Here is a 23,744-nt window from a genome sequence, read left to right on the forward strand (position 1 = left end):
CATCTCCAGCTCATCCCTTGTTTGGGTATCAGCCAGCACGTCAACGACTTAAATCAAGACACAGTTTTCTTAGATCTACAGAGACACTCGCTGGAACACCTCAGCAAGCGAGAGTTCAAAAGTGGCAGGCTCAAACCCAGCACCTCAATCCGTGGGTGATACCAGATGAGAGACTCCCCCCTGGGTACACAGAAGACTGGGCGACTTGGAAGGCGCTGAACAGACTGCGCTCTGGCACCACGAGATGCAGAGCTAACCTCAAGAAATGGGGCCACAAAGTTGAATCCACGACATGCGAGTGCGGAGAGGAGCAAACCACTGACCACCTGCTGCAATGCAACCTGAGCCCTGCCACATGCACAATGGAGGACCTTCTTGCGGCAACACCAGAGGCACTCCAAGTGGCTAGATACTGGTCAAAGGACATTTAATCAGCTACCAAGTTTGCAAAATTTGTGGGTTTTTTAAATCTGTTTGTTTGTTTTGTTCTGTTAGAAATGTAATACAATGTTCTGGTTGCGGATGACACGATGAATAAATAAATAGCTAACACCTCCCAACAAAGAAACCCCCAAGGCAGCAACCAGCCAGGCTTTGAAGCTACAAGGCCATTAAATACTAATCAAGGTGGCCAATTGCAACATTCACACTCGCCTCCAACAGGCAAGAATTCTGTTAGGATTCCTGGGAGTTGAAGGCCAAAACATCTGGGGACCCACAGGCTGAAAACCACTGCACTAATGTGCCTTCAGCTGTTGCCTAAATGTCCCCACACAACGACCGACATTTAACACCCTGACTTCCTCCTGAGGGGCCCAAAGGAAGCCGGAATGTGGAAGCTGGAATGTGTCCAGAGGAGAGCGACTAAAATGATAAAAGGTCTGGAGAACAAGCCCTATGAGGAGCGGCTTAAGGAGCTGGGCATGTTTAGCCTGAAGAAGAGAAGGCTGAAAGGAGATATGATAGCCATGTATAAATATGTGAGAGGAAGCCACAGGGAGGAGGGAGCAAGCTTGTTTTCTGCTTCCTTGGAGACTAGGACGCGGAACAATGGCTTCAAACTACAAGAAAGGAGATTCCATCTGAACATATTAATTGATTTTTTTTTTATTTACAGTATTTGTATACCACTTTTCTCACCCCTGGGGGCACTCAAAGTAGTTTACACAGAAATCATGGCAGAATTCAATGCCTTACAAATGTACACAAAGCACAATCAACAGCATATAACAAAATATAAAACCAATGGAACATACATACATAACCAATAAACAATAATCCAGTGACCCAGTGCTCAGCTCCTTAACCCCCAGCGGCAGAAGGAAGAAAGGACTGAATCATGTATGTTTTTGCTGCATAGGAAGTAGTGGAATCATAGACTTCTAGATTGAAAGGGACCCTAAGGGCCATCCAGTCTAACCCCGTTCTGCCAGGCAGAAAGGCACCATCCAAGCCCTCCCGACAGATGGCCATCCAGATGATGATGATGATGATGCAAAGATACAGAATGGGGGACAATGCCTGGCTTGAGAGCAGTACGTGTGAAAAAGATCTTAGAGTCCTCGTGGACAACAAGTTAAACATGAGCCAAGAATGTGATGTGGCGGCAAAATAAGCCAATGGGATTTTGGCCTGCATCAATAGGAGCATAGTGTCTAGATCTAGGGAAGTAATGCTACCCCTCTATTCCGCTTTGGTTAGACCACACCTGGAGTATTGTGTCCAATTCTGGGCACCACAATTCAAGAGAGATATTGACAAGCTGGAATGTGTCCAGAGGAGGGCGACTAAAATGATCAAGGGTCTGGAGAGCAAGCCCTATGAGGAGCAGCTTAAGGAGCTGGGCATGTTTAGCCTGAAGAAGAGAAGGCTGAGAGGAGATATGATAGCCATGTATAAATATGTGAGAGGAAGCCACAGGGAGGAGGGAGCAAGCTTGTTTTCTGCTTCCTTGGAGACTAGGACACGGAACAATGGCTTCAAACTACAAGAGAGGAGATTCCATCTGAACATGAGGAAGAACTTCCTGACTGTGAGAGCCGTTCAGCAGTGCAACTCTCTGCCCCGGAGTGTGGTGGAGGCTCCTTCTTTGGAAGCTTTTAAACAGAGGCTGGATGGCCATCTGTCAGGGGTGATTTGAATGCAATATTCTTGCTTCTTGGCAGGGGGTTGGACTGGATGGCCCATGAGGTCTCTTCCAACTCTTTGATTCTATGATTTTCTCTCCTTCTGGAAGTTGCAGTTCTTAGCTCCATGAGGCCTCCATAACAACTCATAACACCGTTGTGGAGGAAAAGACTCAATTTCCCATCCGCAAGCGAGAAAGAAAGAATATGGCGGACGAGGCAGAGTGGAGTGACAAGAAAAGGGGCCGGCCTTGAGGTGGAGCGGAAAGCGAGAGGGCGCGAGAGTGGCGGGAAGATGGGCGCGGTGCATGCCGGTAGTTGCAGTTATTTCGGGTGGAGCTCTTCGCCGCGGCCGAAGGCAAGCGGGAGCAGGGAAAACTACGATTCCCACGATGCTCTGCGGCTGAGGCCTAGCCAGGGCTGCGCGCGCAGAGGCGCCTGGCCCTTTCGCTGCTACGGAGGCGAGGCGGCGAGAGGAGGCCGCGGCGGCGAGGTGAGTGAGGGAAAAGAGACAAGGAAAGGAAGGAAGAACCCTGCCTTTCCCATCTGTCTCCTTTGAAGGAGACTCAGAGGGGCTGACCATGATAAAAATAATGCAATTTCCAACATATAAACATTAAATATATAGAACTAAGAAGTCATTTTCCAGAGATGAGGGGACATTTTCCCTCATATGTCGGAAATTGGGGAACTTTGGGGCCTTGCCCAAACGCCTGATGCGGATATATATATGTGGCGCCATTCGATCATTAAAGAAGAGTCTCAAGCTTCGATGGGCATATTATTATTATCATTATTATTATATTTATATTCCACTTATTTCTCTTGAAGGAGACTCTAGTGCAGGCATGGGCTAACTTGGGCCCTCCAGGTGTTTTGGACTTCAACTCCCACCATTCCTTACAGCCTCAGGCCCTTCACCCTCATCTTAGCGGCTGTGAGGGAAAAGGAAAGGGCCTGAGGCTGTTAGGAATGGTGGGAGCTGAAGTCCAAAACACCTGGAGGGCCCAACCTAGCCCATGCCAGCTGTAGTGGCTAGCAACGCTAGAAACAGTACTTTACAAATTACTAAAGCCTATGAGCCATCAAGATTGTTAAGATCGTCTGGAGGGGCCCTGCTCTCGATCCCACCGGCCTTACAGGCGCGTCTGGTGGGGACGAGAGACAGGGCCTTCTCGGTGGTGGCCCCTCGACTCTGGAACTCCCTTCCACTGGAGATCAGCACTGCCCCTTTTATCTTAACGTTCAGGAAACAGGTGAAAACTTGGCTTTGGGGATTGGCTTTCGATGAATGAGCCATGATCCTGTGATCCTGTCTCCTTTAAAGGAAACTTGGAGGGGCTGACCATGATAAAAAGAATGCAATTTACAACATATAAACATTAAATATATAGAACTAAGAAGTCATTTTCCAGAGATGAGGGGACATTTTCCCTCATATGTCGGAAATTGGGGAACTTTGGGGCCTTGCCCAAACGCCTGATGCGGATATATATATATATATATGGCGCCATTCGATCATTAAAGAAGCTTCGATGGGCATATTATTATTATTATTATATTTATTTTCCACTTATTTCTCTTGAAGGAGATTCTAGTGCAGGCATGGGCTAACTTGGGCCCTCCAGGTGTTTTGGACTTCAACTCCCACCATTCCTTACAGCCTCAGGCCCTTCACCCTCATCTTAGCGGCTGAGGGGGAAAAGGAAAGGGCCTGTGGCTGTTAGGAATGGTGGGAGTTGAAGTCCAAAACACCTGGAGGGCCCAACCTAGCCCATGCCAGCTGTAGTGGCTAGCAACGCTAGAAACAGTACTTTACAAATTACTAAAGCCTATGAGCCATCAAGATTGTTAAGATCGTCTGGAGGGACCATGCTCTCGATCCCACCGGCCTCACAGGCACGGCTGGTGGAGACGAGAGACAGGGCCTTCTCGGTGGTGGCCCCTCGACTCTGGAACTCCCTTCCACTGGAGATCAGCACTGCCCCTTTTATCTTAATGTTCAGGAAACAGGTGAAAACTTGGCTTTGGGGACTGGCTTTCGACGAATGAGCCATGATCCTGTGATATGGATGGATGACGACGAATAATGATTTTTGATGACTGACCACTGTAATAATATGACTGTATTTGCTATTTTAATGTTTTAGTGTGATTTAGAATATGATGTTTTAATGACTGTCTGTAATATTGATGTTGGAAACCGGCCTGAGTCCCTCGAATGGAGGTGAGAAGACCGGTATACAAAACTGCTAGCTAAATAAATAAATAAATAACATGTAACACTAAGGTAAAATTAGTATAATTTACTAGCCGTCCCCTGCCACACGTTGCTGTGGCCCACATGGGGGTTCTGTGTCGGAGGTTTGGCCCAATTCTATCGTTGGTGGGATTCAGAATGCTCTGTGATTGTAGGTGAACTATAAATCCCAGCAACTACAACTCCCAAATGTCAAGATTCTATTTTCTCCAAACTCTACCAGTGTTCACATTTGGACATATTGAGTATTTGTGTAGAGTTTGGTCCAGATCCATTATTGTTTGAGTCCACAGTGATCTCGGGATGTAGATGAACTACAACTCCAAAACCTTAGGACACTGCCCACCAAACCCTTCCAGTATTTTCTGTTGGTCATGGGAGAACTGTGTGCCAAGTTTGGTTCAATTCCATCATTGGTGGGGTTCAGAATGCTCTTTGATTGTAGGTGAACTATAAATCCCAGCAACTACAACTCCCAAATGACAAAATCATTCTTTTTAGTGAAGTACATACATTGGGTTGTTAGGTGTATTGTGTCCAAATTTGGTGCCAATTCGTCCAGTGGCTTTTGAGTTCTGTTAATCCCACAAATGAACATTACATTTTTATTTATATAAGATATCTATCAATCTCGGTATAGGGCCCTTCCACACGGGGCCCTATATCAAGGCAGAAAATCCCACAATATCTGCTTTGAACTGGGTTATCTGAGTCCACACTGCCATATAACCCAGTTCAAAGCAGAACATGAGGGTTTTTATTTAGGTGTGTGGAAGGGGGTTAGTTGACCATAGAATAATAGAGTTGGAAGAGACCTCATGGGCCATCTAGTCCAACCCCCTGCCAAGAAGCAGGAAAATTGCATTCAAAGCACCCCTGACAGATGGCCATCCAGCCTCTGTTCAAAAGCCTCCACCACACTCCCCGGAGAGAGTTCCACTGCTGAACAGCTCTCACAGTCAAGATGTTCTTCCTAATGTTCAGGTGGAATCTCCTTTCCTGTAATTTGAAGCCATTGTTCCATGTCCTAGTCTCCAGGGCAGCAGAAAACAAACTTGCTCCCTCCTCCTTATGACTTCCTCCCCCTTCCACGCAGTTGTATAAAATCCACATTGAACTAGATTATATGGCAGTGTGGACTCAAATAATCCAGTTCAAAGCAGGTATTGTGGATTATCTGCCTTGATATTCTGGGTTATATGGCTGGGTGGAAGGGACCACCAACTGGACTATATGTCAACTAACGAACTGGATACTAAGAGACCACCAACTGGGTATCAAGAGCCCTTAGGGAGACCTTGTACTCGATGGGATGAACCAATGGTTAAGGTATTCAACCAGAAATGGAAAAGAAAAGCACAGGATCATATATTTTGGCAAATGGTAGATTTGTGTGAAGCCCAAAGGAGTGGATCGATGACAGATTGGATAAGATAGGATATAGGATAGGATTTAATACTGGCATATGAACATTGTTTAGTCAGATAAAATCTGTATGATAACAGATCTTTGGACTATCAGTTTCATTTCTGGTTTTATGCACTGTAGAAGGCATGATCAAATAGTTTACCATTAATAATAGAAAATACTTGCATCCCCTTTTATTTTGTAAGCCAAATTGAGTTTCCAGTTTTGGGGGAAAGGTGGGATATAGATGGATTTGTTACATTACAATCCATCAAACACATGGGCTTTGGCCGGGGTGGGGGGTAGAATCGTGAGACTTTGAAAGGATTCAGAGGGTAATCTATTCCAGCCTACTTTCTACCAGGACAGAAAACCCACAGCTGAGAAACCCATTGACCCCAGTTTAACTGTCGTTGCTCCTATGGTGTAGAAAAGCAGAAAGGAAAGAGAGCATATCACCCTTAAAGGTGATCTGTGCCATCTTGAATAGGTTTTGCCATCAGAGCAATTGAATTGCCTTTCTTCTTTCCTCATCCATTAAAAAAAAAAAACACTAATGGCGCAGTAATGTCTCCGTGGAAATAACACCCCAAGCATTTGAGTCAAAAGGTCGGGCATCCTGGGATGCTTTTATTTTAACTGAAACATTCTCGTCTCTAAGGTGCCACAAAATCTCATTGGAGAAAGTGGATTTGGGAGTGGGTGAACAGCACCAACTGAGCCGCCTTTTCACTGGAATGTGAGATTGTGCCAAAGCCTTCTTATACTTATATCCTGTTTTCCATCACATCAACACAAGGTGGAATACATACGTGGCACTATACTTATCTCCCAGCCGTACAACATTCTTTGAAGTAAGCAGTCGGAGAGACAAAGAGACTGCTCCAATGTCATCCAGTGAGTTTTATGGTTCAGTGGAAAGTAGAACCTGCATATGCCAAGTCAAACCGCCTTAATCATAGCTGTTAAGAATCTTCAATTTTTGGATCGTTAGACCTTCAGATAATCTTTAAAATGCCAATACAATGTAGCGTTTCAAACTCAGCCAGCATTGTGACCCTTAAATACATAGTTTGTGATATATTTTGACCTTGTTATGACTAAGTAGTTGCTGAAACATAAGCTGTAGTTCTTTTTTTTTGTCTAAAAATGGATAGCACCGTAGGCACTATTGAAAGTGGAACAGACCTTAATCGAGACCTCAAAATTGGTCTTTGCCATTTTCAGAACTGATTGTTTTCCAGCGTGGTAGAAAGCAGACACAGAAGCTGTTCTGTTTCTCTCATGTGCAAAAGGTTGTAGGTTAACTGGCTTAACTGAGAAGTGAAACAAAGACTTCATCCAATTGTGTTGCCTGTTTCTCTCATACTGTATGTAGTTGAGGCCATGGATTCCCCCCCCCCCCCACCCAATCAGTTCAATGATTTATTTTTGAAACTTGCTTCCAGTGTCTGTTAAAGAGTAGTCAGTTTCAGAATTCCTTCTTACTTTGTCATTTGTTGGATACAATTTTCAGTTTCCAGCGAAGATCTAAATGGATTATAACAATAAATTTATTGCGTGTTAGGTCCTTTAGGGAGTTTGGAAAGAAATGTTCTTTCCTTGCTTATTTGGCAGGATTTTTTTCTCTGTGTTTCAAAAGTATCTGTTGGGTTATTTAGTACTCTGGATTGAACTGAGGGGTTTGAGCAGTGGGGAGAGGAATACCATAGCATTTTGTATCTTGCCTGTTTCTAATTACCTTGTAGGGCACAAATAGAGATGACAACATATTACTGCTGCTTCACTGTTGGTATTCAATAGGACCTCTTCAGAAACTGAAAGTCTGAAAGAGATAGTCTTGTCCTGCCTGCCTCTGTCTGAGAGACTCCTTGAGGTGGATCTATGGCCTTACAACTGTTATCTCAAGAGGCTACTAGGGGATCATAGGAAAGACCCAGCTGTTGCCCCAAGAGGCCACTAGAGTGTTGACATGGAGACCCTAATCAGCCAGGTGTGATCAGTCACTAAGTAACACAAAAAGCACTGCTTTGTGTTTCAGCCTGGTGATAGAATCATCCTTGCAATCATAACATGAACAATTATTTTGACTAATAAATACCATTACAAAATGCAAGCACAGACAACACCGGACACCTAAGCAAATATTTTATAAAATGACATTCCAAGCATCTCTTCTAAAATAGAATAGGTGTGAATTTGGCAGTAAGTCCATCTTACTTCATAAGATTAATCTCTCTTCATCGAATTAAAGACGAGGAAGGATTATATCCATAGCAAGCTATTCAGTGTTACAGAACCGTGCTCTGGCACTCTGCCTCTTAACTGAGGTTCAAGCCAGCTTCCTCATTTTCTGAAGGCTTGTGAAGGCCAGATGAAGTGCTGTTGTCAGATTTCTAGCTTTGACAGGCTGCAGCTGAAAGGCCTGGTTCAGGGATGTGGTGGACAGGGATCAGGAAAGCAATGGAATGCAGGCCAGGCTCTTGCTTTGGCAAAAGAGGATCAGAGGACCAGCAGAGAAAGAGCCAGGCAGAAGGCACTGTTTTGATTTGGGAAGGGGCCAGGAACAGATGTGATGTTAAAATTGAGCAGCACCTAAGAGAAGGCAGCAAAACTGTAGGCGGATTACTCACCCATGAGACAAGTTTCTTGGACTAATAAACTGGCTTCACTGCATTGGATCTGATGTCTCCCAAACGCCTTGGACAATCTACTGATCGTATTCAAGTTGAGAGATAGCTGACTCCTCATGCAGGATCTGAATTCTAGACAGTTCTGTCTGTTCAGAAGCCAAGGTTTTGGTTTGAGATAAGTTCTTTTGGCAGACACATAGTCCCTGCTATTAATTATGTAGCTACAGCTTCTAACTGGATGTATGAACTATGTCCCTCAGTCCTGTTTGCAAGGTATCCTGTAGCAAAGAATATTTGGATCTATTGGAAAGCTCCGCATAGTCAAAGCCATGGTATTCCCTGTAGTAACCTACGGATGTGAGAGCTGGACCTTAGGGAAGGCTGAGCGAAGGAAGATAGATGCCTTTGAACTGTGGTGCTGGAGGAAAGTTCTGAGAGTGCCTTGGACTGCGAGAAGATCCAACCAGTTCATCCTCCAGGAAATAAAGCCCGATTGCTCATTGGAGGGAAGGATACTAGAGACAAAGTTGAAGTACTTTGGCCACATCATGAGGAAACAGCAAAGCCTATAGAAGACAATGATGCTGGGGAAAGTGGAAGGTAAAAGGAAGAGGGGCCGACCAAGGGCAAGATGGATGGATGGCATCCTTGAAGTGACTGGACTGAACTTGGAAGGAGTTGGGGGTGGTGACGGCCGACAGGGAGCTCTGGCGTGGGCTGGTCCGTGAGGTCACGAAGAGTCGGAGACGACTGAACGAATGGACAACAACATAGGAAAGCATTTCAGTATATTCTTGCACTGTAACAGAATGCAACAGCTCATATAGGTAGCTAGAAATGCCTTTGTTCAGAAGAGTATAGCTGATATCCCATATGACCATGCATAGTGTCAGAGGCCTTCATGCGGGACTCCATTGCAGCAAACCCTCAGTGATGGCAATCAGAAGTTATAGTTGCCCAAAGACAGGAGTTCTCTAGGGGATGATTTTTCTTCTTGATGCTGGACTAGCCATTTAAATTCCTAGAGCTTTGCTGAAACTTTCTGGGTGTAGCTGCAATGATGAAGTTGAGATCCCTATTTAGCTGCCCTGCCTGAAATAAATCTCCAGTGGAACAGCTGAAGATGGATTAGACTCTTGTTCAGTTGGGTTCTGCTCGGAAGTCCCACATCTAACAGGCCTGCCGATGGGTCGGGGCAGCTGCTGCCAGCTTCCTCAAAAGCTGTTCTATACAAACTTGCCTAGGCAGAATAACATTTCAGTATACCACTTCTCTGAGATTTAAAATTTTATATGTCTGGCACAGCTTCAGGATATTGGTATTCAAACGAAGCAATCGGTCCTTTGTCTTAGTAATGGCAGTGTTTTCAGAATGGTTAGCCAACGTTCAGCTCAGCTTGTGATCTTGTGGTAAGAACTTATTGAATGGTAATTATGATTTATTGCAATGTACCTTACCCTAGATTGCACGTGTGATTTTATGTGTGCTTCCTTGAGGATATGGTATGGAGCAAAGCCATATATCTTCTCACAATAATGCCTATGCTTGCTTGCCATCTGGTGATAGTGCTTGGATGTTCAAGCTTTCTGTGTTTGCCTGATATTCAACCATTTCGCTACTTGCTGAGTTGTTTATGTTTGTCACTTTATAGGGAGAAATTGGAAGCCACCTGGCTTGCTGAATTTTTTTTTATAAATAAACCTGAGAATTCTCCTGCTGAAATACGCCAGTGGTCTGCTTCGTTTTGCCAGCATAACACACTTTTTGGAGTGAGCACAGCAGCTGCAGCGGGGCAGAGGGGAAAGTGGGTTTTGTTGCCAGAGAAAGCTGCTTTGCTGGCTCCTGAGCCTCTTAACAGAGACAACCTGCCATGAGGCCCACAGTCATTTTCACCACTCAGCTGTCCTGCACAAGTATAGCTATGTTAGGCAGTAAGATTGTGGCCCAAACAAACACATGTGCATCTAAAAGGGAGTACATTTTTCACATGAGAAAATGCAGATATTGTAGCTCCAGTGATCTCACAGACATGGCTATGATCCTGCTATCCTCTGCGGCTCTTTCATTCACTGAATCACTCGATTACAACTCTTCACTTTGCCTTAGAACAGGCCTGCACAACCTCCAGGTGCTTTGGCCCCCAACTCCCACTGCCTTAGAATCACACAGGCAAAAACAAAGAAGTCTCTGTTTGCTGCTCTAAGATATTACGGTCTATAATAGATAACTTCCCACTTTGGGCTGTTGTGTGTAGTAATAAGGACAGAAAATCTGATCATGAAGGGAAGCACAATTGTTGTTCGGTGTCTGATCCTTCTGTATGATGTAGAAAACCCTCCAAAATCTGATAACCCCCTGTATATCTTCATGTTTATACCCCTTGACATATCAATGAGTCATCTCAAAATTCATAACTGCCCTTGACCTACCAGGTTCAACTTATCCAAGAATATATATCAGTGGTTCTTAGGCTGTGGGCCCCAGGTGTTTTGGCCTACAACTTCCAGACATCCCAGCCAGTTTACCAGCTGTTAGGATTTCTGGGAGTTGAAGGCCAAAACATCTGGGGACCCACAGGTTGAGAACCACTGATATATATTGTACTTCTAAACAAGACTTTAAAAAGTATGGCAGAATACAGAAGGCTTTCTTTCTGCCTCCTTCCTGACTAGGAGAGACTTCAAAGGTAACAACAACCTTCTGGGGAGAGGAGAGGTGATAAAAAATAACCGCAATAAGTTTTGGGCAACATGTTATTTTGGTTTAGTGATTGCAGGGTGAGAAGATACATGGTACTCTTTTTTAGATGCAAGACAATTAAAGCATCCCTTGAGATCTAGGTGGAGCAGGTGGCAATGCCCTTGTTTTTCAAGCTAGGTGGCTGGAGAGAAGGGCTAACTAATACTGAGGAGAAGGAGGAGGAGCAGTCGGTGAGGGACCTTTGGGCCCCTCTGGGCTAAGCCAAAGCTGTTTTCCTCCCTTAGGCCAGCCCTTCCCCTTCCTGATTAAAAATTAACCTTGTAGGAGGTTTGCATGCCTGGCACTAGGAAGACAAAGCAAAGGTCTTTCACTGGCAGAATCCCAGGAGGGCCCCAGGAGCTCAAGTGAGGACAGATATCTTCTGTCTTTGTGTTATAACAGGTAACGTTACGTTACTACAGTATGGATAAAATGCATTATATTGCATCACACAGAACGGCCATTTTGTCGGGGACAGGGTCTCAGGGATTGTCTTTTCCGGGCATAAGTTGAAAGCTAGGGTCCAGCTAGCTCTTTAAGATGGAGCCAGCCAAAAGTGACCTTTATTGCTCACAGTAAAGCTGAGTTATTTTGGTTTATTTCTGCCCAGTGTATTTGTTATGTCACATGTTGTTTTTGCTTTTATGCACTGGCCAGATTTTGATCTAGGTGTCATGTCTGGTCAAAAATCACATGATCTCTCAGTATGAATAGATTATTGATCCTGGATTTGGCTCATTTAGATAAATCATATGTCCCTTATGGTTGTGAACATGTTCTCTTTGTCCTTCCGTGGAAAAGTAGGATGAAAGGGGAGAAGTAATAGTAGTAATAATAGGAAAGGGATCTAAAAGAACCTCATATACCTGAGACCTTGGGATCATCCTGGGAGGAAAATGTTAATTTGTTTCTCAGACCATCTGAAGAACAGCGGTTTAGAGCCAACATTCTGGGTGCTTTATAGGCTTACAATTTTTACCATTTTTGTCATTATAGTCTTCCTCTTTGCAGACATGGCATGTTCAGATTAACTTATCTTTGAGTGAAGTTTATGTTCAAACTGGGTAGGGTCATCTTGAGAAATTAAACTTATCTTAGAGTAGTAGATCTGAAGAAGGCCTGATTAATGCTTTCTGTTCACCTTTCAAAATAACAAAATAACACCACCCTGTGAACAGTTGTCATATAAACCATTCCTTTTATTTTGCAGAGCTGATCTTTTGCATTTCGTTAAGTGGAAAGAGACTTGTGGCGTCTGAGTTGTGCCATAGGAGAGCCTCTTTCAAGTAAGGTAAGCTTCCAGAGTCATTTCAGTGTTCATTATAGACAAGGTCGTGGTAAGATATTGCATAACCTCCATGTAAAACCATTTCAGATTTCACAAATTAAATTTTAAAAAAAAATCACTTCGAGAAAAATCGTGTTCCTGCATTGAAAGTTGGTATTGTATTTCAGCTTTTGTAATGAACAAAACTATTGCTTAGTCAATCACAAAGATCTAGCTTTAACACTTAAAGCAATGCAGAAACTCTTGGAAGTCAGTGCAAGAGCATTTCTCAAGTTACTAACAGGAAACTTGGCCAGTTTGTTTGGTGCAAATGGGAACCAGAACCATAGCTCCGATGTAGCCAATTTGTCCAGAAGGTTACCCCAAGTTAACTGCTTTTGTCTGTATTTTATGTTGTGCTTGAGTTCAGGAGCTAAGGGAGATTAGAACTTGATTGAGAAGGAAAATGTGAGGAAATGCTACTGACTGGGAGACACTAGGAAAAGGCAGCTGAGAACGAATTGGTCCTAGTGCAGCTAAGAAAGAGGACTGGGTCATAATAATAATAATTGCAAGAAAATCGCACAAACGGACTACAAACAGAGGCGCAACTCTGTGGCCCAGATGATTCACTGGAACTTATGTCACAAGTACCACCTGCCAGCAGTAAAGAATTGGTGGGAACATAAACCTGCAAAGGTCATGGAAAATGAACATGCAAAAATACCGTGGGACTTTCAAATCCAGACTGATGAAGTTTTGGAAAACAATACACCAGACATCACGATTGTGGAAAAGAAAAAAGTCTGGATTATTGATGTCAGCATACCAGGTGACAGTCACATTGAGGAAAAACAACAGGAAAAATTCAGCTGCTATCAAGACCTCAAAATTGAATTGCAAAGGCTCTGGCATAAACCAGTACAGGTGGTCCCAGTGGTCATTGGCGCACTGGGTGCCGTGCCAAAAGATCTCAGCCGGCATTCGGAAACAATAAACATAGACAAAATCACGATCGATCAACTGCAAAAGGCCACCTTACTTGGATCTGTGCACATCATTCGAAAATACATCACACAGTCCTAGACGCTTGGGAAGTGTTCGACTTGTGATTTTGTGATACGAAATCCAGCATATTTGCTGTGACATACTGTGCTTTTGTGTCAATAATAATAATAATAATAATAATAATAATAGCAACAACAACTACCAACAACCACCAACAACTCTGGGACTTTGAAATTCAGACTAATAGAGTTTTAGAGCACAATACCCCTGACCTCACGATTGTGGAAAGAAACAAAGTATGGATCATCGATCCATACAGGAGAATAGACAAGAAGCAACTGGAAAAGCTTACACGATACGAGGATTTAAAGTTAGAACTGGAAAGACTCTGACACAAGCCAGTAAAAGTGGTTCCAGTGGTGCAGGCCAAGGTCCCTAAAGATCTTGGCCTGCACTTAAAAACAATTGGCGCTGATAAAATTACCATCTGTCAGCTGCAAAAGGCCACCCTACTCAGATCTGCACACATTATTCTCCGATACATCACATAGTCCTAGAGTCTTGAGAAGTATCCAATGTGTAATTGAATACAAAAGCCAGCATAATGATCTCGTTTGCTGTGTACTAATCTTGTTTTATATCAAATAATAACAGTGATAGTTTATTTTTAACTTGCCCTGTCCCCAAAGGGACTCAGGGCAGCTTCCAAACATAAAACATAAATTGGCAAACATTCATTCATTAATACATTATACCTATAGCTAAAACAAAATAAAAGACATTGGCTGGTAATATGAATCAATACGTCTTTAATGTGTTCTGAAAATTAATGGTGAATTCCCTAAACTGTGTGGTCTCCATTTTGTATAACAGGGTTAGAACTGAGGCCATTTGCTTAAATATGAATTAAGCAGAGCACTGAATTGCATTGAAGTGTGAGAGGTAGAAACCAGTTAAACTTTTGCTGAAATGGTATCCTTATGTTCAGTAAAGTTTCTTGTACATTATGGTTGTTCAGGCATCTTTGCCCTCTGATTGACTTCTCCAGTTTGTTTAAAAAGGGAAGAAATTAATGAAGCCTTGCTCTTGAAGGAGCCCCAAATTCAAACCAGGTCTCAAATCATGACCAGATTGCTGAAGAATGTGCCATACGTTACTTTCCCTTATCCAGAATGTCTTATTTCTATATACAGAACTGAACATCGTGCAGTCATCTATATCAGATCCAGGAAGGATGATAGCTCCGTTTTATCTTTAGTTTTTTTCAAAAAAAATCATAGAAATGTGCAGCTTGGAGCTTATTTTGATTCGTATCTGTCCTTTTTTCTTTCTCAAATCTTTCTTTATATCCTGTTGGGTGCATGTCAGTGGCGGCTGAAATCTTGACATCTTCCAAGGCTTACTGAATGCTCAGAGCATATCTGACTCTGAAATAGGAGCCTTTCAGTGAAAGGGAGAGGTGGGGAGGGGGCAAGTATTAATTCCTGGCAACACGCTGTTTGGAAATCTCAATTCCATTGTTGTTCAGCCTTTGTCATTGCTTGGAATGGGTACAGATTGTAGGTTAGGTGGAGGGAAGCGAAGAACACATGAATTTGTGTCTGGTTTCAAAGAAAGAAAAGTTTCCCCAGTTAAGCAAATTGACTGAATTCTCTCAGTGCACACTCATGCTTCTTTGTAGAGCAAAACTGATGGGACAAGCCAGGTGTCAGCTTATAGGGTTAAGCCCCTGTCAGTCCGTCCCTGGCAGAAAGAGAGGCTGGGCCTTCCAGAGCCTTCTTTGCCAAGGATTACTTGAGGCATGCAGCTTCCCTTGCTAGCTTTCAGAAATGGCCAGGACTCCTTTTTGGGGTCCTTTTATTGCTACCCAGAACTAGATCTGTGTCAAGGGATGGAGTGTGTCAGATGAGGTTAACAGTGTGGCTAGTTTTGAAAACACATTCAAAGTGATTGGGAATGTTTGCTGCAAATAAATGGATATGCAATAATTTAATTTTTCCTCTTGTTCTAGAAAGGTTACGTTTTTTAGAAGTGTTATGCTCCATTAACAGTCTTTTATTAAAACACCGTAAGAGAAAGTAATATTTCAATGACACAGCACTGCACTTTCATCCCATGCCCTGTTCCTTAGCTACAATTTGCATTGTCCTATTCCCTTGTCTTGTTTACAGTTTGGCCATGTCTTGTGCTAGTTGTCACCATAGGTCACTGGGTGTTGTTCTGAGTTTTAAATTGCTGTTTTTGTGTGCTATAGTTTTTACTTTGCATTGTACTTTGTGTTTATTTTATGCTTTGTCTCGGCACCTTGTGCCAAATGTAAGCCACCCTGAGTCCCTTTGGAGAGATGGAGGCAGGGTACAAAAATAATTTTTATTATTTTTATTTTTATTATTATTATTATTACTTGGTTCAATTTTGAAGAGACTATATCTGGAAATAAAATATATTTTGCTGCTTATTAGATAAAATTGCTATCAGTTGCCAAGGAGACTCTAAGGGTTAACTGGATCCTCTCCTAAAATGTATTTAAACTATTATTAACTTCCATTGTTTTTGTTGTGGGAGCAAATTATGGTTTCTGTTTAGCATCCTTGGTGCCTATACTCCGTGGGTACTATTGTGCGCATGTGGTGCTTTTTGTCATGGCCTTGGGCCCGTACAATAAACTATATTGATGATGATGAATACAACAATGTGTGACTTTTAAAAAATCGGCTCTTTTTCTGTTGCACTATATTCCATTCTTCAGAAATACTTCAGAAGTTCCTAAGGCTTCTTTGAGAAGCCACCATTGAGAAGTCCATTCTATGTAATTTATCTTTGATGATAATTATTTTTGTATTTTGTGTACTGATTTAAAAAAAAAAAAACTGAGGTCTTTGCTTAAGGTGTCTGTCTTGCATTCTTCCTTTGCAAATGTGATTCTTTAAAGGCATTTGATACCTTAGGAAAAGTTAGTATCCATCCCCAGTGTTTAAAATGTCGAAAGACTTGGAAGGATTCCCAATTTATTTTGGCTGCAAGGGGACTCCCCTGAGGCCGCTTGACTGTGACAAGTGTATAACTGGGTTTTCCAGCTGCAAACGGGGCTGGTCTGAAAGTCAGCACCTCATTCTTAACGTTGGTCTGTAAGTATTCTCTTGGTTAAATGAGGAGCGGGAGAATCAGTATCCCTAATTGGGGGGATTTTAGAGAAATACCTTTCTTTCATTGTTGAGAAAGGGGATATTGATATCGTCTTAGAAAGAACCGTATTTTAAAAGTAACATTGGACTCTATAATTATTTTACTGCTGTTTCAATATTACAACTTTGTTCTTCCTTTATCTTTTAATACTGTTTTGAGCTCCCTTTCGATCCCAGTCTTAGGTGAAAAACCTAGATAACGTTGTGCCTTTTGAGTGAAAGTAAAAGAGTCCCTAAATTAGTCCAGAGCAGGATCTATCAGCCAGGGGACCCTAAGGGAATGAAAGAAGTTTGTACAGGTTCCTTTTCAATCACGAGAGATCATGATTGGGAAAAACATGTTTTTTGAGTGGTAGATATAATCATTTTTATGGACAGGCAAAATTTCAAGAGTTTAGTGAGAGTGAAAAGATTGAAAAGGGCTGGTCCAGAGAGTTCTCAGGGTGTCTACCATCTTTGGGCTCTGGTGTTCCATTTAGGATTCCACTTTAAAGCCTGTTAGATCTATCTTCATAGATGTTTTCGTTTTGCAAAGAGAACTGATCTATTCAACATATCCAGAAGAAAAGCTGGAAAACAATTCACTTGCTGCTTTTTCTTGCTTTCTTCTGTGCTGACAGGCGTGGAGGAAGGAGTTGTGAGAGATGTCGAAAACAAATAAATCCAAATCTGGGTCCCGTTCCTCTCGTTCGAGATCTGGGTCCCGCTCTCGCTCCCGGTCTTTTTCAAAGTCCCGGTCCAGGTCTCGGTCCGTTTCACGGTCGAGGAAACGGAGGCTAAGGTAAGATTGTGATGTTATATTATTGGATCCTTTAGTGTATCATGAAACCTTTACAAAAGGGGATTCTGCTGTGGAAAATCTTTGATTCCAAATGACTGAATAATCTGTCATCTTAACTTCTTTTGTTTGTCAGCAAGTTCTGTAACTTGCCATAAAAATGATTGAGGCATGGAAATATTAGTGTCTTAAAAAGTTTGTGCTTCTTGCATTGTGGGATGTATTGTTTCTCTTTGGATTTGGCATTCTGGATAATTTCGGCTGTTGGTCTGATTTGGAGGGATGCTGCGTGCGATTTTGTATGAACTTTTCTCTGTGCTTTGACAAGCATGATAAAATGTGTGCTGAAAACTTTTTTTCTAGATTTCTATCTAAAGATTCCTGTGGCTTGATTTTTTTTCTTGGTATTTTTTTTTCTTAGATGGGGCAGATGATAGACTGTCAGCCCTGTTGCCGTTTTGAAAATGATGCAGAGCACTGACCTTTGAAAATATCTCAGTAACGCTTCCATCCTGGTTTTCAGGCTGTGAAGCTTGCAGTTTGTGTGCTCATTTAATCTTAAAACTGCAAGAACAGTTGTGTTTCTGATGGATAGTTTAGCCTCAACTTACCTGGCAAGAGTTATGTGGTGGAACTAGTCACATATCTAGAAAGAAAGGTATATCTATCCTACTGAAGACTACGTAAAGGAATTGATTTTGTGATTTATTTATTTATTTATTTATTTACTTTATTTGTATACCGCAGTTTCTCAGCCCGTAGGCGACTCAACGCGGTTAACAAGAGCAAAAATTCAATGCTAACAACATACACTATTCAAAAACAATTAACACCGTAATATACTAAGTAATTACACATCAATAAACAACACATTAACATCTCGTAACTAGAATCATGATCCAGCTCGTCATCCGTAATTCCGTTTTCCTATATTCATTGTACTGTTTATCCAAAGAACTGATCTAGTTCTTTGCTCTACTTAAATTGGTCTCCTTTCCTTTTTTTCTTCAAAAAACAAAAACAGAGTTGAATAATCCTAGGACAAAGTGCAGTTGAGCTGTGCATGGGCTTGCCTGCTTTTTGAGAACTTTTTGAGGCCCTGCTTAGATTTTTGCATTTGTTCTCTGCCTTGCTTATTTGCTTTTTAAATTAATTGTACTTTGTAAAAGGATCACAAAGATTCTGTGTTTTGTTAGGCTGGAGGCAGAAAGTGACTGCTAATAATTAGAGCGTGCGTTTTTTTGACCACGATACAGAAGGGCAACAGTAAAAATACACGGAGGAGGAGGAGGAGCAGAGAACTAAGCCAGATGGAGGAGAAAGGTTGAAACTTAAGCAGAGGGCAAAAGCATTAAGGAGGGACTGACTGTAGGCTGGGAATGTCCGGCTTCCTTCAGGAAAGCTGTAGCAAATGGAGAGCTAACCCAGAATGCAAAATGCCTGTTCTGGTGGGCAGCTGTTGGGGGAGATTTGGCTTTGCGAATGACTTGGCTGGAGACACAGAATGGATGGAGTTTGTATGTACGACGCATTGAGCACGAGCATAGTTAACTCACAGAGGTATGTTTCCTTTCTTACGGAACACACAGTTGTGGGCCTGAATGGCGAGGCAGTGGGGGAAATAAGCTGCAGCAAGTGGTTGCTTTTGGAGAGCCGGCCAAGGAGAACAACGTGGCTTGTGTCGCAATTGTATCTCTCTCTCTCTCTAGGGAGTTTCCTTTGGGTCTGCTTCAGCTCAAGGCAGTCCGTTCAGTTCTTTGCAGGCAACAGTTGCTTTTTTCATGCTCTTTTTTTTTCATCAGAGGAGTGGTGTTCAAATTTATCTGGGGTTTGTGGGAAATGAGAACACCTGTCCTGCTCATTTTGCAACGTCTTCTGCATCTCAACTGGGTCCTTCCGTACAAACAGTCTCCACAGTTCCTTGATGTGAAACCTCGTCAGAGTTTTAGTTGGCAGGAATGGATTGTGGAAGGAGCAGAAAGCAGGTCCCTCGGCAGTAACTGATAGCAAAGCGCAGCCGCCGCCTGGGGCCTGGCTCTTAGCTTTGGGCTTTTGGACCACCCCGTAATTGGTTCATTTTCCCTGCCTGCTTTAGGCAGCGTGCATGTCTTTTCACTCTTACGTTGCTGAAAGTGTTTGTGAATGAAGCAGCATCCAAGGTAAGCATTATCCTTGTCCTCCCCCTCAACAATGGTCATGGAAGAGGCAAGGCAGAATTGTACCAGATGTAGGTTTTGCATGTAAAAGATGGCTCATTCCAGTTTGTTGGGTTTCTGCGATAGCTCTTCATCTGTGTATCTTTTTATAAGCTTTGCCATTTGGCCTATTTTGATGGCTTGTGGCTCTCCGGGGCATGAGTTTAAGATACTGCTTCTCCACATCACTTGGAGGGCATTGTCTTGTCCAGCATTCATAGTACATAGTGGAATTTTAGCAACTTTGTTTCAGCTTGTGTGTTACAGTTGTATCTTGCTTTCTTTGATGAGGTTGCGATGAGTGCTTAACAGGTCTAGGTTTACTCACTTAGCTTTGTGACCAAATAGGGATTTGAACCTATGTTTTCTCCAGTCCTTGTCTGACTGTCCAACTGTACCGGCGCCCGGTGGATTTTGGCATTTTTAGGAAAAGAAAGGCAGTTGGACTTACCACATGTAGAATGGCCCTCAGACATCCTATACTTATGGTATGTGTTTTTTTCTAAGCCTCTAGTCTACCTCTTTTGCTGTAGCACACACATTCTAATATTTTCATCATACAAAACTCTACATACCAAGAAGTATATATTCACCACAGTAAGTCTGCAGAGAGTGAGTTTTTGTCCTGGAGTCAGAAGGTTGATCTTTATTTTGAAGTGGTTTCTCATTAACCTTTTTTATTTCCCCAGTTCTCGGTCCCGTTCGCGGTCATATTCCCCATCACACAACCGGGAGAGGAGCCACCAACGGGTCTATCAGAACCGCGATTTCCGGGGCCACAACCGTGGATACCGCAGGCCCTACTATTTCCGTGGGAGGAACCGCGGCTTCTACCCGTGGGGCCAGTATAACCGAGGCGGCTATGGGAATTACCGCTCCAACTGGCAGAACTACCGGCAGGCCTACAGCCCCCGCCGGGGCCGCTCACGTTCCCGATCACCCAAGCGGCGCTCTCCATCCCCGAGGTCCAGGAGCCGCTCCAGGAATTCCGACAAGTCTTCTTCTGACCGGTCGAGGCGGTCTTCCTCCTCGCGCTCCTCCTCGAACCACAGCCGAGGCGACTCCTCCAAGCGTCGCTCCCTGAAGGAGAAGAAGGCCTCTTCCAAGGAGGGCCGGGCCTCTCAGGGTGGCGGTGACAACCAGGAAGATGATGGCAAGGAGCAGCCCTTCTCTGGGGGAGCAGCCCAGGATGCGAAATCCTCAGAGGCATCTAAGGCCTGGCAGGAGGTGGGCACCTATGGCACGGGTTCGGTCACAAGGGAGCTTAGCCCGAAGGAGCGCAGCCCAGCCCTGAAGAGCCCCCTGCAGTCGGTGGTGGTCCGGCGCCGCTCCCCCCGGCCCAACCCTCTCCAGAAGCCCAGCCCCACTACTTCCAACCCGCCACTGGGTTCCGGCCTGCAGAGCAGCGGCTTTCAGGGAGGCTCTCACCCCTTTGAGCATGGTCTCGGAGGTCTGAGCCCCACGAGGAAGAGCCCCATGAGCAAAAGCCCCACAATCATCAGCTCCATTTATGGAAGCTCTCAGAAGGAGGAAATGGGGGCCGCCTTCTCCAAGAGGCAAGTAGTCCTGATCCCTGGAACTAGGTGGTGCTTCTGTGTGGCTTTTGGTTGTTGCATAGCTTGGGTTGTCATTTAGGTCAGCTATAGGAATAAATTAATTTTAGGACAATCAAGCTTTTGGGTGGAGAAACCTTCTCTAAAGACAACAAAGAGCAGGATTCAGTGACGTATGAAGCAAATTGCACACTGGACTGAATCCCGGCTCTAACCTAGTAATACTTCCATAACTATATCCAGTAGACCCATTTTAATGAAAAGGGTTTGTTAGTCTCCATGCATATAAAATGGATCTATTCCTCCCAGGTTTTCTTAGTGCCCATAGAATTCAATAAGACTCAAGCCATGATTAACGATTCTCACTGATGTTAATCAGAACCTAGCAGAACTGACTTTGGTTGGACATGTTCCACTGTTTCTATTTCTTTGTTCTCTTCCTAATTGCTCAGAAGTCTGCAAGAAAAAAACATACAGTTAAAATAAAAATGACCAAATGATTGGCAATAGTGAGTTTTCTGAAAGTGTTTTGCCACCCTCACTCAGTGGAAATCTCTCTTAGTTATGAAAAGTGTTAAAGGGTGCTATGTTAATTTTATGTGCTGTAGCAATTATCAGAAAATATAGCTGGGTTGAAGCATTTGTATAGGAAGATGAAATCTATGAAGGATGATGAGTATGGTTTTGGTGTCATATTCAAAACTTTATTGGGTTTTTAAAAAACTATTTAGAATAATTGAGACCTAAAAACAGCAGAAGTGTAATTGTTTCTGAGATTGAGAAGATTAGCTAAGGCAGCCAGGGAAAAGACTTGTGCAGTTAATTGCTTGTGCCGCCTAGGGATCATTGCATGGAGTATTAATTACAAATTTCACTTTATTCTTGATTGGCATTGTATCCCTTCCCTGATTTGACTTGCATATATTCAGTGGGCTGTTTCAGACACAGCTAACATTGAATAATAGCTAGGGTTCCATGCATTCACTGTGGCAAGGCTTTGGCTTGTGTCCAAGGAGAAGGTTGGGACTGTCCACTTCTTGCTTCAAGAGTCAAAGCCTCCTTTGCTGAATCAGGATTATTGAATGAGTGAGGCTCATAAGACACACTTTGGCCCTGGCTTATTTGAACCCTGTCTTTTCAAGTCTTGGGGGATTTCTGGTTAGTTTAATATTGATAGGAGAAGCTGATCATGTTGTCCAAGAAAACAGCCCATGGGAATTTTGTATGAATGTAGTGGTAGCTCCAGGTGGTGCAATGGGTTAAACCCTTGTGCTGGCAGGTCAGCAGTTCGAATCCGTGGAGAGCGGGTTGAGCTCCCTCTGTCAGCTCCAGCTCCCCATGTGGGGACATGAGAGAAGTCTCCCATAAGGATGGTAAAACATTGCACATCTGGGTGTTCCCTGGGAAACATCTTTGCAGACAGCCAATTCTATCACACCAGAAGCAACTTGAACTTTCTCAAGTCGTTCCTGACAGACACACACACACACAGCTCCAACTAGAGTGGACCAGTTGAATCAGTGGGACTTCAGTAAGTCACATTCCGATTGATTTAGTGGCTGTACGTTGGGAGTATCACTTGGATTTAGGCCCATGAAAAGAGCATATAGCATGGCATGCATCCTTTAAAAAAAGATTGCATTCAGGAATGGTTTGGGTTTCTGTTGTCATGATAGTTAGAACTATTTATTGATTAGTTCACTGACCATATCAACAATAAAAGACTGAAACCAAAAAATACACAGACAAATAAACACTAATCACTATCCTAAAACTCCTCCAATAGTTAACTAAAATAAATTAAAACATGGTAAAACTTGATTAAATAATAGCTTTGGTAAAATGGAATTAAGTTACAAGTTGAAAGCAGGGCAAGTAGAGTGGCAAGTGTAAAAGTATCAGACAGAGAATTTATATAAGTTCATCGGCATGTTGTCTTGGTAGTTTTGCACATGATTTATTTCTGTTAGACATCGCCTCCCTGAGAGATACGTCCCTCTGGATATATGAGTATTAGTATGAGAATCTATATTATCTATATTAGTATTAGTATGAGTATCTGTAAATAGATTAAATATGGAGTAGAAAAACAAATCCAGTTGTGGCTACTGGTTTTGGTAGCCAAAGTGGTAGGCTCTGATTTTGAATGTTTGCCATATATTTTGGAAACCACCCTGAGTCCCTTCGGGAAAATAGGGCAGCCACAAATAATAATAATAATAATGATAATGATAATAATAATAATTACGGGGCTGTTAGGAAAATATCTTACTGCAATGCACTGTTTTGGCTGAAGGCTGAATGCTGAGTTAAAACATTTCTCCTCTTTCTGGCTCCCTTTGAAGAGGAAAGCATTGCTTTTGTGTTACCGGAATAAAAATGGCTGCTGCTTTATATACCAAAGCTCAGTTCTAGCTCAGCTGTAACATCAAAGCTACCTGTCAGCTTTGCAGACTTCTAGGAACAAAGATGTTCCATGACACTACCTTTGAGACCAAATCAGTATTTGAATGCACAGCAGCCCAATATTTCTGTTGTTTTTCTTCAACCTACCATCAGTTTTTGATATATGAAGTTCAGTCTCACTTTTCCA

At 42.9% G+C, this 23,744-nt stretch overlaps 1 protein-coding gene across 1 annotated transcript in view; it reads left to right on the top strand.

Annotated features, from left to right (window-relative positions):
- Positions 1-2,522: 2,522 nt before the first annotated feature.
- THRAP3 (thyroid hormone receptor associated protein 3) overlaps positions 2,523-23,744 on the top strand; it is a 35,385-nt gene continuing 14,163 nt past the window's right edge. Inside the window, exons 1-4 of the mRNA XM_060784055.2 lie at positions 2,523-2,619; positions 12,376-12,456; positions 17,246-17,406; positions 20,288-21,154. Coding sequence (XP_060640038.2) covers positions 17,270-17,406; positions 20,288-21,154 — 1,004 coding nt within the window. The 5' untranslated portion in view covers positions 2,523-2,619; positions 12,376-12,456; positions 17,246-17,269. The remainder of the gene's footprint in view (positions 2,620-12,375; positions 12,457-17,245; positions 17,407-20,287; positions 21,155-23,744) is intronic.

Source organism: Anolis sagrei, chromosome X (genome assembly GCF_037176765.1).
Source record: "Anolis sagrei isolate rAnoSag1 chromosome X, rAnoSag1.mat, whole genome shotgun sequence".
Taxonomy (NCBI): domain Eukaryota; kingdom Metazoa; phylum Chordata; class Lepidosauria; order Squamata; family Dactyloidae; genus Anolis; species Anolis sagrei.